Source organism: Tursiops truncatus, chromosome 5 (assembly GCF_011762595.2).
Source record: "Tursiops truncatus isolate mTurTru1 chromosome 5, mTurTru1.mat.Y, whole genome shotgun sequence".
NCBI lineage: Eukaryota > Metazoa > Chordata > Mammalia > Artiodactyla > Delphinidae > Tursiops > Tursiops truncatus.
This window is the reverse complement of record NC_047038.1, coordinates 19,027,923-19,040,927: the sequence shown is the minus strand read 5'-3', so window position 1 is coordinate 19,040,927 and position 13,005 is coordinate 19,027,923. Positions and strand designations below refer to the sequence as shown.

The 13,005-nt window shown below is 35.9% G+C and overlaps 1 protein-coding gene across 1 annotated transcript; it reads right to left on the bottom strand.

Moving 5' to 3' along the window:
• Positions 1 to 393: 393 nt before the first annotated feature.
• IL2 (interleukin 2) lies at positions 394 to 5,446 on the bottom strand. Its single transcript, XM_004322816.4, has 4 exons — positions 5,300 to 5,446; positions 5,147 to 5,206; positions 2,378 to 2,524; positions 394 to 594 (listed from the first exon to the last, which is right to left on the bottom strand). Exons 1-4 carry the CDS (start codon positions 5,444 to 5,446, stop codon positions 484 to 486), a joined length of 465 nt encoding a protein of 154 aa, XP_004322864.1. The 3' UTR covers positions 394 to 483.
• Between the last annotated feature and the right edge of the window lie 7,559 nt (positions 5,447 to 13,005).

Genomic DNA, 13,005 nt, shown 5'->3' with positions numbered 1-13,005 from the left:
ATTTGATGAGGTAGTCTCAGATTAGAATTAAGAGTCTAATCAACTTATGAAAGGAGAAAGCAAGAGCTTTGAGAAACCCATTTCTGTATTCCACATACCTCTTCAGGGGAAGAGTGACTTTTGTAAGCATCTTAACCGTCTTGTGAGTTTACATGAGTAATTCAGAAATATTTTAGTGCTCACTCTGTGCTATTCCCAGAATAACAAATATCTGGGCTTGTTTTTATTAAATAATTTTATTAACTGACCTACATAGACATTGTCTTTAACAATTCAACATAAAAATAAATACTTTAGGATAAATTAAGTGAATGTTTTAGAGCCCGTAGGGCTTACAAAAAGAATCTTAAAAGATCCATATTTATCATCTGAAGACTAATAGTTACAAAAGGTAGAAAAGCATACATCAAAAAATAAATATACATTTTAAATATTTAAATAAATAGAAAGCCTGATACATTTAAAATGGGAGGCACTTAATTATCAAGTCATTGTTGAGTAGATGCTTTGACAAAAGGTAATCCATTTGTTCAGAAGTTCTACAGCGGTTACTGTCTCATCATCATATTCACATGTGAATCTTGTTTCAGATCCCTGTAAAAGAAAACATTTTAATTTTGTTTTAGTTCAGGGTAGTTTACCTTATATATAATATTTTCAGTTGAAGTCTTATAGACTTATGGCCTTTATTTTCAAGTATGTTAAACATATTAACCATTCACATTCTCTTGAAATGATCAAAATGATGTGCCAAAGTTATATGTTATGATACCCAGTGATAGTGACATAAAAACGGAAATTTTCCTCATTTGTTAATTGTCACTCTTAATGAACACAATGTTTTTCCTGAATTTTGTACAATAAACATTTTAAAACAATTTTAGACAAATACTTCATTAAGTGCTGCATGCAGAATTAAAGTTGTTAAACCTCTTTTCCTCTCAAATTATATCTGTATCTAAATATAGGTTACATGTATATAGTGATAAGCACATTATACTTTCTTCATTTCTAAACCTTAAATCTCCTATTAGTCTGCTTGAGTGAATCTCCTCATATTTTCCCCAAAGCAAGATGGAACCAGCCCAGAGTAAGTTAGGATAAGCTTTGGGGGGAAATTTGTATGAAGAACGTTTTCAAAAATACTCATAACGAATCCCACCCCACCTCAGTGCAGATAAATTTCCCAATTTTTAGAAATCTAAACATTAGAAATTCTGTGGACTGACTTTTTAGAAATTAACCTCCTCTGCTGATAGGAACTGTTTCAACTCTGCCTCTGGCTGACAAGCTAAGAAGAAAATATTTTGATATATAGTGAGATTGAAAGGGGGGACTTTTTCAAATTTGAAGTAATTCCTATCCTGAAAACATAAATCAAGTGAGATAAAGTATTCCCTTTAAACAAACTATTGCAGTATTATATACCCTCTTACATATGGTTATTTAAATATTATAACTTCTTGGGGGCTTAGATTTTTTAAAGTATCTTGCTTTTTCAATTTTCATGTAATTTTTTATTAATTTTGCATCTAGAATTTAGAATCAGTTTTTCTGATGTTGGTCAAGAATTTTAGAGCAAAATTATTGACATAGATGGTAAACTGAGTCCATCAATGGGTAGATGACATTGATCTCAATGTATTTTTTTAAATTAAATAGAGACTGTCTACTAATAAAGTGACTCTTATTTGGAAACAACTAGAGTTACATACTTTTAGAAAGTTGGTTCTACTGTAATTAAAATTATGCTGTTTATTTAGAATATCTATTAATTCATGAATTTTGTACTTTGGCAGATGGATGAGAAAAGAGAGCCATGAATTCCTCACATCACCCAAGTTCCTTGTATGTTTCATGCTTCCTATGCATTTAAAAATACTTGAGGTCCTGAAAGTGAGTATTACTTCTAAATAAAAAGTTAATTATCTGGTCCATTGGCCATTTTACTGGTTGCCATTTTTTTTTTTTTAGACAAATCTCTCAGTTCTTCCACCAGATGATAGGAAAATCTCATTTAAAAAGTCTTTCAGGTAATCAGAATTAGCTATTCTGGAAAATTATCTGAAGGAATTAAAAAATATATAATGAAACCTGTCTGCTTTCTGTGAAATTCAATTCAGTGTCTTCTTCCACTCCCAATTTTGTGTTCATGTGAGGGGTGACAGAGTGCAGCGGTGGGGGCTTGTCCCTGAATGGATGGTAGGTGGAAGCCCTCTAGCTTACACTTCCCAGCTCCACCTAATATAAAAATGAGTTATGTTCACAGTGGACTTAAAATGCATGAGTACTTCACAAACACCAAAAATGTTATACCATGTTAAAACACCCTTCCATTTATTTTATTTCCAGGAGAGCAAATAAGGTAATATCTTACCTTTAGTGTCAAAACTATTCTGTTGATATTGTCCATTAAATCCTTGATATCTATCGAGTTCTGGGTTTTGCTTTGAGCAACATTTAGCACATCCTCCAGAGGTTTGAGTTCTTCTGCTAGACACTGAAGATGTTTCAATTCTGTAGCCTTGAATAATAATAAAAGTAATTATCAGGTCAATTTGCCCTGACTAAAGGTCAGAATCAGAAATTAATATCAAAATGTATTAACAGAGGCAGTATATAGTTTTTACCATTCTCTGTTTTCATCATTGCTATAAAGATGGACCAACATTATAAGACTGGAAAAATGAGAGTTCAGCTGCCCATAGTTAGCATTAAGTGTTAGTTAACAAATAATGAGTCATTAATTTCAGCTTAATTTGACTTTGAAAAAAAGTCAACATTTCTGCACCCAAATGTAAATCACCAATATAGGTTGAATTCTTTTCCAGTCTGCAGAGAAATTATTAGAATCAGAGTGGTCATAATGTGGAAGTATAGGATCACATTCTCCGATTCTAATATTTAATAATCTAAGAGTTGAGAATCATAGAATGTTAGGGACAGAGGGAGCTCTTGGATGCCATCTGTCACAGTTCCAACACTTTATGGATTAGTTAGTTGTAGTTATTTAGTAATGGGTCAGTATAGCAAGGCACATATAACTACATCTTAATTTTTTACTTTTCTATAATAAGTACATTAAGATACATTTTTTTTTTTTTTTTTTTTTGCGGTACACGGGCCTCTCACTGCTGTGGCCTCTCCTGTTGCGGAGCACAGGCTCCGGGCGCGCAGGCTCAGCGGCCATGGCTCACGGGCCCAGCCGCTCCGCGGCATGTGGGATCTTCCCGGGCCGGGGCATGAACCCATGTCCTCTGCATTGGCAGGCGGACTCTCAACCACTGCGCCACCAGGGAAGCCCTAAGATATATTTTTAAAAATGATTTGTCCAAATCAAATAAAAGCTTACAATATTTGAAGGATTTTTGGATGGGCCTCCTAATTTAGACATATACACATACAAATACACACACACAACACACTTCTGTATATAATGATAATATTTCATACTTCTGTGGTACATTATAATTTCAAAGTGTTTTGTCCTGAAGAAGCCCAAGTCTCACAGCCACCTTTTGTGATAGGTAATGCAGTGTGTTATCTCCATATTACAAATAAGGAAACTAAATCTCAGAATTTCAATGTCTTCCCCAAGGCCATATGACTAGGTGGAGCCAGGATTAAACTTCAGTTCTTTTTCTTTATAACATTAACATAACAACTTTTGAATTAAATGTTTTTATAGCTCTCTAAATTCTTTTGCAAACATGAATGGTTGTAAAATGAACAAATGAATGGCGTTTATCACATTACTTTTAGTTTCAAATAGATTTTGCAGTTGTCATTTAGAAACTGCTAGATTTCAAAGAATTCTACCACCCTCTAAATTATGCACATAATCTGGTGTTATCTTTTTAACACTTTTTAAAGGGAGAGGTAGGAATACACCACATACATTTTATGACATTTTCATCTAATGCCCTTTCAACTTGCTACTATAAATTCTACAAGTTCAGGGCTTAAGTTTTTGGCATGAGCAAATTGGAGCTCTTTCCTTCAAAAAACAGTCTAGTGTCTTTACGCTGCTGGAGGTAAGAGTTACGTGACTCTGATTAAGTTGGAGGAGCATCTCTAAGTTATCTCCTTTTTATCTTTTAAAGGGGTAGTTTGATGTATAATTTCCTCAAATTTATAAGAAGTGGGTCAGTGTGATTGCATTCATTACCCTTAAATCCCATTTTTTTTCTGGGCTGTTCACCCAGGGACAAGCTCTTCTTAGCATCAGATTTTGCCCATTATCTGTTGACTGGTACGACGACTAGGAAATTTTACATGACTAGCGTAGCTCTAGGAGCTTAGATGATGCTTAGCTAACTGTCTGAATCCCCAAACGACCAAATGAAGCTTTTAGTCTTGGAATGTAAGTCATATAGCATCAGAAGTCTCTAGGTCTATTGACATGAAAGATGTGTAAGTCCAAAATTTTACTTTACACTCTCCAGGAAGAATTTTGTCTTTATTATTACTTCTAATAGCTAATGCTTATATGGTGTTTACCATATGCCAGATACTGTTCTGAGTACTTTACATTTACTCCTTAATCCTCACAAAACTATATGAAGTATATACAATTATCATTTACATAAGTAAGTAAGAAACTGAATCACAAAGAGAGTAACTTGCCCAAGGTTACAAAAGATTGGACATGGCAGAGCTGAGATTTCAGTTTAAATAATCTGCCCTAGAATCTGTGCTACGGATTACTGCTATGCTGCATCTCGAAGATAGATGCTTAAGATTCTTTCCTAAAACAGTAAAGGATTTATTTTAAAGTGGGCCCTCTGATATCAGTTTTGCTAATTTGAGTGGTAAAGTGATATGATCAAGTATCTCTAGAGTTTTATATTTTTAAATAAAACAGTAGGTCAACACAATCTTTTTTAAAACTGTCTGAGCAATAAAGAGAATATTATTCTTTTCTTCCCATTCCCTCTACCCCCAAACACACATAAGTACGTATAAAGAAAATATTGGCAAAGCCATTTTTCAGAGGCCCATTAGCAAACTTGGTTTTTTTCAAAAAGATGCTGAGGTTACTAATTCTTCTCCTCAGATGAAGTGCTATTAATCCAGGTAGTTTGTAAATTTTCACATTACTTTCAATTCTATTAAAATGTAAATGAATGTAGAAAGTTGTACTTACCTTCTTGGGCATGTAAAATTTAAATGTGAGCATCCTGAAGAGCTTGAGGTTCTCATAGTTCTGAGAAAGCATAACAGATTGTTATTAAAAAAAAGAAACTCCACTTAGACAAATTAAATGTAATAATTTGAGTAAGAAAGGGAATAAACTTACATTAATTTCCTTCAAAAGCAAATGTAAATCCTGCAGCAATGACTGCACTTGTTTCTTTGTGTTCTCTGTAGAGCTTGAAGTAGGTGCACCGTTTGCCACGAGTGCAAGAGTTAGTGCAATGCAAGACAAGAGTTGCATCTTGTACATTGTGGCAGGAGTTGAGGTTACTGTGAGTAGTGATTAGAGAGGCTGATAGGAAGCTCTTGAACAAGAGAATTTATACTGTTAATTCTGGAAAAATATGATGGGGGTGTCAAAATGTTTTACATATTACACATACTTTCAAAGATTCTACCTGTGTGGCAAAAAGCATTACCTTTATTTTTCCTCTTCTGATGACTCTTTGGAATTTCTTTAAACCCCCATAAACTGACTGAATGGATGTAGGTGAAATCCCTCTTGGTTACATTAGCCCACACTTAGGTGGCAGTTCTAATTCATACAACTAACGCCTTCTGTGTGAAACAGTTTTTCCTCCCTCTTTCTTTAAGGGGGTGGGGATACAAAAGAGTCTCATGAAAAATTTCTCTTTGTCATAAAACTATGTGGAACACCATGTTGTGGTGGACAAGAGCAAGAATAAATAGTTGAAAAGAATAAATTTTTAGATTTGTTGATTAAACAGGAAGAATATTGGTTTCCTGTTTCAGGATGGCTTTACCTTTTTATCTCCACGATGACTGAGCTAATGCATACAACATGCTAGATTACTTCTTATACAATCAGCTAGAGAGGTATTAAAATTAGAATACATAAAATACTGAGCTTGAGGCACTGTTTTATGCTGTTTTAATTTTAACATGTTTCTTGTATCTGTTTAAATCTCTTAATGTCTGTTGTACTTTTTTTTTTTTTTTTTTTTTTTTTTTTTAGTGGTACGGTGTTTAACAAACATGCTCAGAAAAGGGTTTGCATACAAGGACACTACTAATGCTAATGGGGGTTGTTTTTGGTCATTTGTTTTACAGATTTATTTTTGCTCCTTTATTCTTTTTGATGGGCATCAAGGGGATATAGTGAGAGTTGGAATGTTGCCAGAATCAAGGATGCTTTATCTTCCTCTCAGTCTCTCAGGGACCACCTGAGCTATTAGATCTTTCTCCCTCTTCATGTCCATTTCATTTCTTTCTCTCTCTCTGTTGAACAGATTGCTTATATTTCTTTAAATATAAGGCAGAAAATGAGCATAACAATAGGGATCCCCAAGTTTATTTGTTTATAGGAAGCTCACTAACTGGAATTTCTGGATACCATTCGTTCACTCTTTAGGAGAAAGATGATGTGACTAGCTCGTGGTGATCCAATACTGGCCTAATTATTGTGGCTGGGGGTGCAAAAGGCAGGGTAATAAGCAGTCCAGGAGGCCATGGTGAGCCACGGAACATGTATGTGTGTGTGTGTGTGTGTGTGTGTGTGTGTGTGTGTGTGTGTGTGTCTCTTGTGGAGTGAGAGCAGTCCTCAGAGCAGGGGTATTTGGGCTCAGTTATTCCAACATGACTCTTAAAATAACAGAAGCCAGAACTCAATCAATAGAAGTTACCAGGAGGGGTATCCATTACAATTCTTGGAACACCTTTATGAAAAAATTAAGTACTGCAAAAAACTTGTGACAAACAAATACTCAGAAAAGGGTTTGCATCCAAGGGTATTGATGCCAGTTTTATAATAGACTTTATGTGTGCCATATATAAACCAGTCCACAAGTTTCTAGTTTATATGTTTTCACTCTTTAATAGATTTAGATTTAGCTTCTAAAGCACCTGTGACACTATGAGTATAACAATAATAGTTATTAAATAACATCAGATCAGTATTTTTGTAGTCATTATATCAGGTAGGATACTTAGGATTGTGTTCGTTTGTCCTCAATGTAATGCACTGACTGCCTGAATGATGGTACAGATATATACTGCTAATTTAAACTGAGGAAATCCTTCTTCAAAGTCATTTCTTGTAACTTCTCCGTTCTTACTACCTTATTCATTTCTTGTCTGTTCTTTAAACAGATATTTATCTAGCACCTATGATGCTGTCAGGCATATAGAAAGGAAATGCGCAGGCGCACCGTCTAGTTTAAGCCTTACCTGTGAAGTGATGGTACCATTTTGTAGATTAGACAACTGAAGATCAGAGATGTTAAATAATTTGTTCTAGGTTATTTAGCCTTTACTACCAGTTTAGGGCAGAACAAGGATTTGAAACCAGAATAATCTTACTCCAAAGCCCACACTCTTACCATTTGTGTTCTTTCTCAAACAACCTGATGTGTAATAGAGCAGTCATACACAGACAGGTGTAATCCCAGGTAATAGGTGATTGCTGCCTCAAGAAAAGTGAATATGAAGAATTTTGAAGAAGAAACATGACTTTAAACCGAATTTTGACAACATGGTTAAAATGTAGATATGTAAATTTAGGATTAAGATGAGGGTGGATAGGCAGGAAAGGTTACACATTCTTTGAGCATAATTTACTTTTTTTTTTTCTTTTGGTCACATTGAGAGGCATGCGGGATCTTAATTCCCTGACCAGGGATTGAACCCGTGTCCCCTGCGGTGGAAGCACAGAGTCTTAACCACTGGACTGCCAGGGAAGTCCAGGTTACACATTCTAAGGAACACTTAATTGTATATAAAAAGAACAGAGAGGGCTTCCCTGGTGGCGCAGTGGTTGAGAGTCCGCCTGCCGATGCAGGGGACACGGGTTCGTGCCCTGGTCCGGGAAGATCCCACATGCTGCGGAGCGGCTGGGCCAGTGAGCCATGGCCGCTGAGCCCGCGCATCCAGAGCCTGTGCTACGCAATGGGAGAGGCCACAGCAGTGAGAGGCCTGCGTACCGCAAAAGAAAAAAAAAAGAGAGAAATGTTTCAGTACTTTTTATCTATGCATTAGGCAATATTCAGAAGAATATAAAACATCTTCCTAAAATTTAAAAATAAGAGTTACAGTTCCTCAACGGAAAAAAAGTAAAGAAAAAGCCAGGTTAGAGACAATAATTTTTTCTTTTACAAAAGATTAGAGACCAATGATGATGATCTTTTCCTTTTTTTTTTTTTTTCCCTAATAAAATGCAGAATGTCTCTCTGTACCTTTCAAATCAAAACCACAAATTTAGCATCAGTTATAAGGGAAAGGCTATTTGGTAATCTGTGTGTCAACTTTATTACACTTGTTTCACTTCTCTAAAGACTTCAGTGTCTCATCCCAGCATCATCAGCTCAGGCCTTTACCCTTCCAGAATGGAAAAATTCACACCCACACATTTTTCTGTGTGGGGCTTTTCCAGTGAGGCCTGTGATGTGCTCATAGTCTTGATATTTATATTTCTCCGGCTATTTCCATGAGAGAGTGGGTCAGTATATGGCTACATTGACGGGACCCTGTGGAAAATTGAATTCCTAGGCCCCTGGCTTGTCCTTATTGTGTAACAGGCATCATTATGGAAGTTGGCCTTATAACTTCTTTCTTGAAATGCTTGGGAAGAAAGCTACGGCAGTCGTATGCTGTGGCAAACTTTCACTTTTTAACACGTCTGACACATCAGCGGACTTCTTCGGCTATAGTGGTTATAGAGTCAGTAGTAGACTGCTAACTACCGCATGTGTCACACCCCCTGCTTCCCCTTTGAAAATAAACTTTACTGTTCAATTAGAAGCTCTTTTAGTTGCTTAGCATTGTTTGTGAGTCTGCCTGTTAGGAATAGCCCAAGTTGCTAAAGCTGCCTCCCAGGGAGGTTGGTCAGTCAGTTGCCTAATCATCCATCCATCAAAGCTAACTTTCAGGGACTCCACCTCCTGCAAGAATTTCTTCTTTCTGAGCCTCTTTCACAGCTCTGTAAAACTTTAATTTGATCTGGAGCTTGATGCCTGTAGTAATGCATCTCTTGTCGGTCTCTCTGAAGGCCTCTTGGTTTTTCAAGATACCGTTCTCTCCTTTTGAAGTTAGGACATATTGTTGGATCATCTCCATACCACCTAGAGAACATTTCACTAGGAGCTCTGTGTTTCCTGTGAAAATCCAGATTTCCTCAGGCATAGGTTGGTGCCCATTGTTTGTCCTTATTAGACCTGTGGTCCGCCTTAATGTGATACCGCTTCTGTAAATCTGTCTGTTCATCACAGTTAAGTCTCGTTTGTGTGTGCCCTTCTTCTGTGTGGTAAATTTTAATGATGTTCATAACCTTTTGGAATGGAAGAATTATTTCCTTGGTACTTTTAATTTTGCAAAGTGTTTTCAAATTCATTATCTAATTGAGTCACATTTTGCTGATAAGAAATATGATGTTTTTAGAGGTTTAAGTGACTTACCCAAGATCCCATTCTTAAATTAGTGGTGAAGTTAGAGCAAAAACCCAAGGCTTCCTTGTCTCTAATCTTATGTATTTCCTGTGCTAAATAGTGATGCCAAATTCTAGGCCCATTATGCTACATAGAAAAAGATGAATTGTGCCCATTTTCCATCTCACTCATTCTCTCAGTGATAGCTGATGAATCAAGTGAGGCATCATCCACCATCCACCTTCACTTAACCAACACCTTGTCTGAGCAACTTTAGGATTTCTAAGAATTTAGAGCAGCTGAATCTATACAGTAGCTATGGAAGCTGGGGTTTGCTCATGTTTTTTAATCTCTTTCTGGGGTCTTTTAAAAGCACTGGAACATTTGATGTTTCCTGACACTTCTCCCATATCTAAAGTAAGAAAATGATTGTATTCAATGTGGATTTAAGCTGCATTGTCCTTTTAGGAGTGCAGTGTTCTAAGGCTGACATGGGGATATCACACAAGGCAATTGTCTGCATTTGTCAACCAGGAGACAGCTTATTACTTAAATGTGATGAGAATTGGGGGTATCTTCACAACCTTTGGAAATAATTTTTTGTGTAAATATATGACCCCTATGACAAGTCATACAGCAGTTACTAGAGGTAGAACATGACAGTCTTCTGATGGTAATAGTAATAGATTTGTAAAGCACTTCAAGTTCATAAAGGACTTTCACATCCATTTATCTCATTTCACAGTAAAATAGTTAAGGAAAGAAATTTTCTGGCTGCATGTATTTCATGAAGACCTTTATTTTCTTTGTACATTAAGATTAAACCTTGCAACTTACAAATGAATATTAGCTTTCTCCTCTGTGGAGATAAATGCCTTCATTAAAATCATTGTAAAAATAAAATCATTTACATTTAAGTTCTCTGTTAACTATTGGTTCTTTCCTCTTCTACAGAAGCTTTGGATGTATCATTGACAGTACATTGTTCCATCATTCCTAATGTTGAAAGATAAACTTAGGCATACTAAAAATTTTGAGAGTTTGAGCAAAAGTCAATTCGAATCAGGCAGCATCCAATCTAGCAGATAGAAGGGAACTCTGGGGAGCTGTACAAAATGAAAATAGCCAGAAGGGAATGAGAGCAAGGAAGTTATACTAGGCAAAAAAGTGGATTGGTTACTGCAAGGTTACTTTCCTTTAGGGGATTGCAGGGGTCTATCAGGCAGATTACCTAATTTATGCTGATTAGGCAATTCCTGATGGGAATATCTGGGAGAGCCAAAACTGTAATTAAGTCTTGGTTTAGTGATGTGGGACTTAGCATAAACGATTCCATTTTGGGCCTGTTGTATTGTTTTTAACACTAACTAATATATTTTTTAAAGATTATAGCCTGATTTTTTGTTTAAAAATTGTAACATGATCTAATTACAAAATAATACATATTCATTATAGAAAATTTGGAAAATAAAAGGAAACTGAAAAAAATTAAAAATCAGCTGTAATCTTACCAGGTAGATATAACTATTGTTATCACATACTGGTATTTATGTCCATCTAATCTTTTTTCTGTGGTATGGTTTTACATGCTTATTTCTCTTAATCATGTGTTATAAATATCTCGCATATTAAGTATTCTAAAACATTTTTATTCTGTTGTGTGACTATTTTATTATTGGAATTTACATTAATTACAAACATTCACAATTATGAATAGTGCTGTAATTCACTAAGCTCTTTTGTACGTAAATATTTGTGCAAATTTCTGATTTTCCTTTTAGGATAAAATCCTAGAATGGGAATTACTGTGTCAAAGTGTATGAATATTTTAAGGCTTTTGATACTTATTCAGAAAGTTCTTAACAATTTACCACTCCTTATCAGTGGTATAAGCCTATATTTCTGTACCAATTACATAGTTTCCGTATTATCAAATAAGGGTGGATCAAGAGGGAGAAAGGAGCGGGAATGGTGAAATGTATGCCAGTTGGAGGTTATACTAATACATTCAGTTCCATATTTGGAATTGGGAATCAGGTGGACCTGAGTGCCAGTCGTCTTTATCACTCACTGGCTGTGTGACCTTGAACAAATTTCTTATCCTCTCTGAGCCTGTTTTTTCATTTCTAAAATGACAATATGGACCTAAGTGGACTCTTGAGTGAATGACAAAATATCATAAATGAAAGCACACAACACTAATCTGATAACTTTGAATGAATGAGTAGTCCCATGACCTGTTTCTGGTATGCTACACCCTCTCCCTTTTCTAGTAAGATATTTCTTTAAATGATGGCATTTGCTTTGCAAACTGTTTTGATATCATCCAGGTTTATCAATCTGCCTAATATGAAGGTTGAAAAAGAAAGAGGTAGAAATTTTTACCGTTCCAGCAAAGCCCAGATTAAACTCAGGTAAAATCTAATTAACCAAATACTTTTTCATCATTCTGTAGGGTTACTAGAGGTAAAGTATAACATAGATATTATTCCATAATATATCAGTCCCGTCTAAAGAGATCTCTGTCCATTGTAGAGGAGGAACATTTTTCCTTTATCCTTCTAGGTGCTCTGCTGAGACACCCCCCCACCCTGTAATAAAAGACAGATTAATAGGAGAAAAAATAAGCAATTGTAAGTACATACGTATGTACCTACAGGAGCACTATAAAGATCTGAGCCTCAGAAGGCAGCCAGATGATTGAGGCTTAGATACCATCCTGAGCCAAGGAACCGGATAGGGGTCTGGGGCTTCAAAGGGGGGAAGGCGTTTCTTGGGAAGGTGAAAGGAGGAAATGTTTGGTAAGCAAAGGTTGCCCTGCCATGCAGATAAGTCTCTCAAGTTAGAAAGTTATATTTGGAAATAAAGTGGGTTAAAAAAAATAAAAACAGATAAACGAACAGTCAAAAAAAAGTTATCTTTGGTAAGAGCTTTCTTCCTGGTACAGACCCCTCTCTAAAGTAAATTTCCTTTATAATTGTAGATCTCTCTTACAAAAGGGTAACTTCTACTCTGTTTTCAGAGATGCTCCTGTGTCTGTAGTTTCTCAAAATAATCAACTAAAAATAATTCTTACGGCCAAAAGGGTGTATTTTGGGGTGAAATATTCTGCTACCTTCATCATCAAAATTGACCTATCCTGATCTGAGTTGAAAAGCAGCCTCATTCCTCTAAAACAACCAAAACTCTGAAAGTTAATTTTCAAAAGTCGTCTGATGTGCTGAATTATTAACAGTGTCTGCTTGGAGTGCTGTACTGAGAATAATTTGTTCTCAGTGGAGAAGTGCGCAGGGATATTTAGTCTGCAGTGGGCTCTGGAATGTGGAGTCACGGCCTGTATGCCAAGTTTTTAACATTTGTGCTCCATGCTCATGCTTTCTTTAGGCCCAGTTCTAGCCAGCTTTTTTGTTTTCAAGAGCAGGTTAGATTA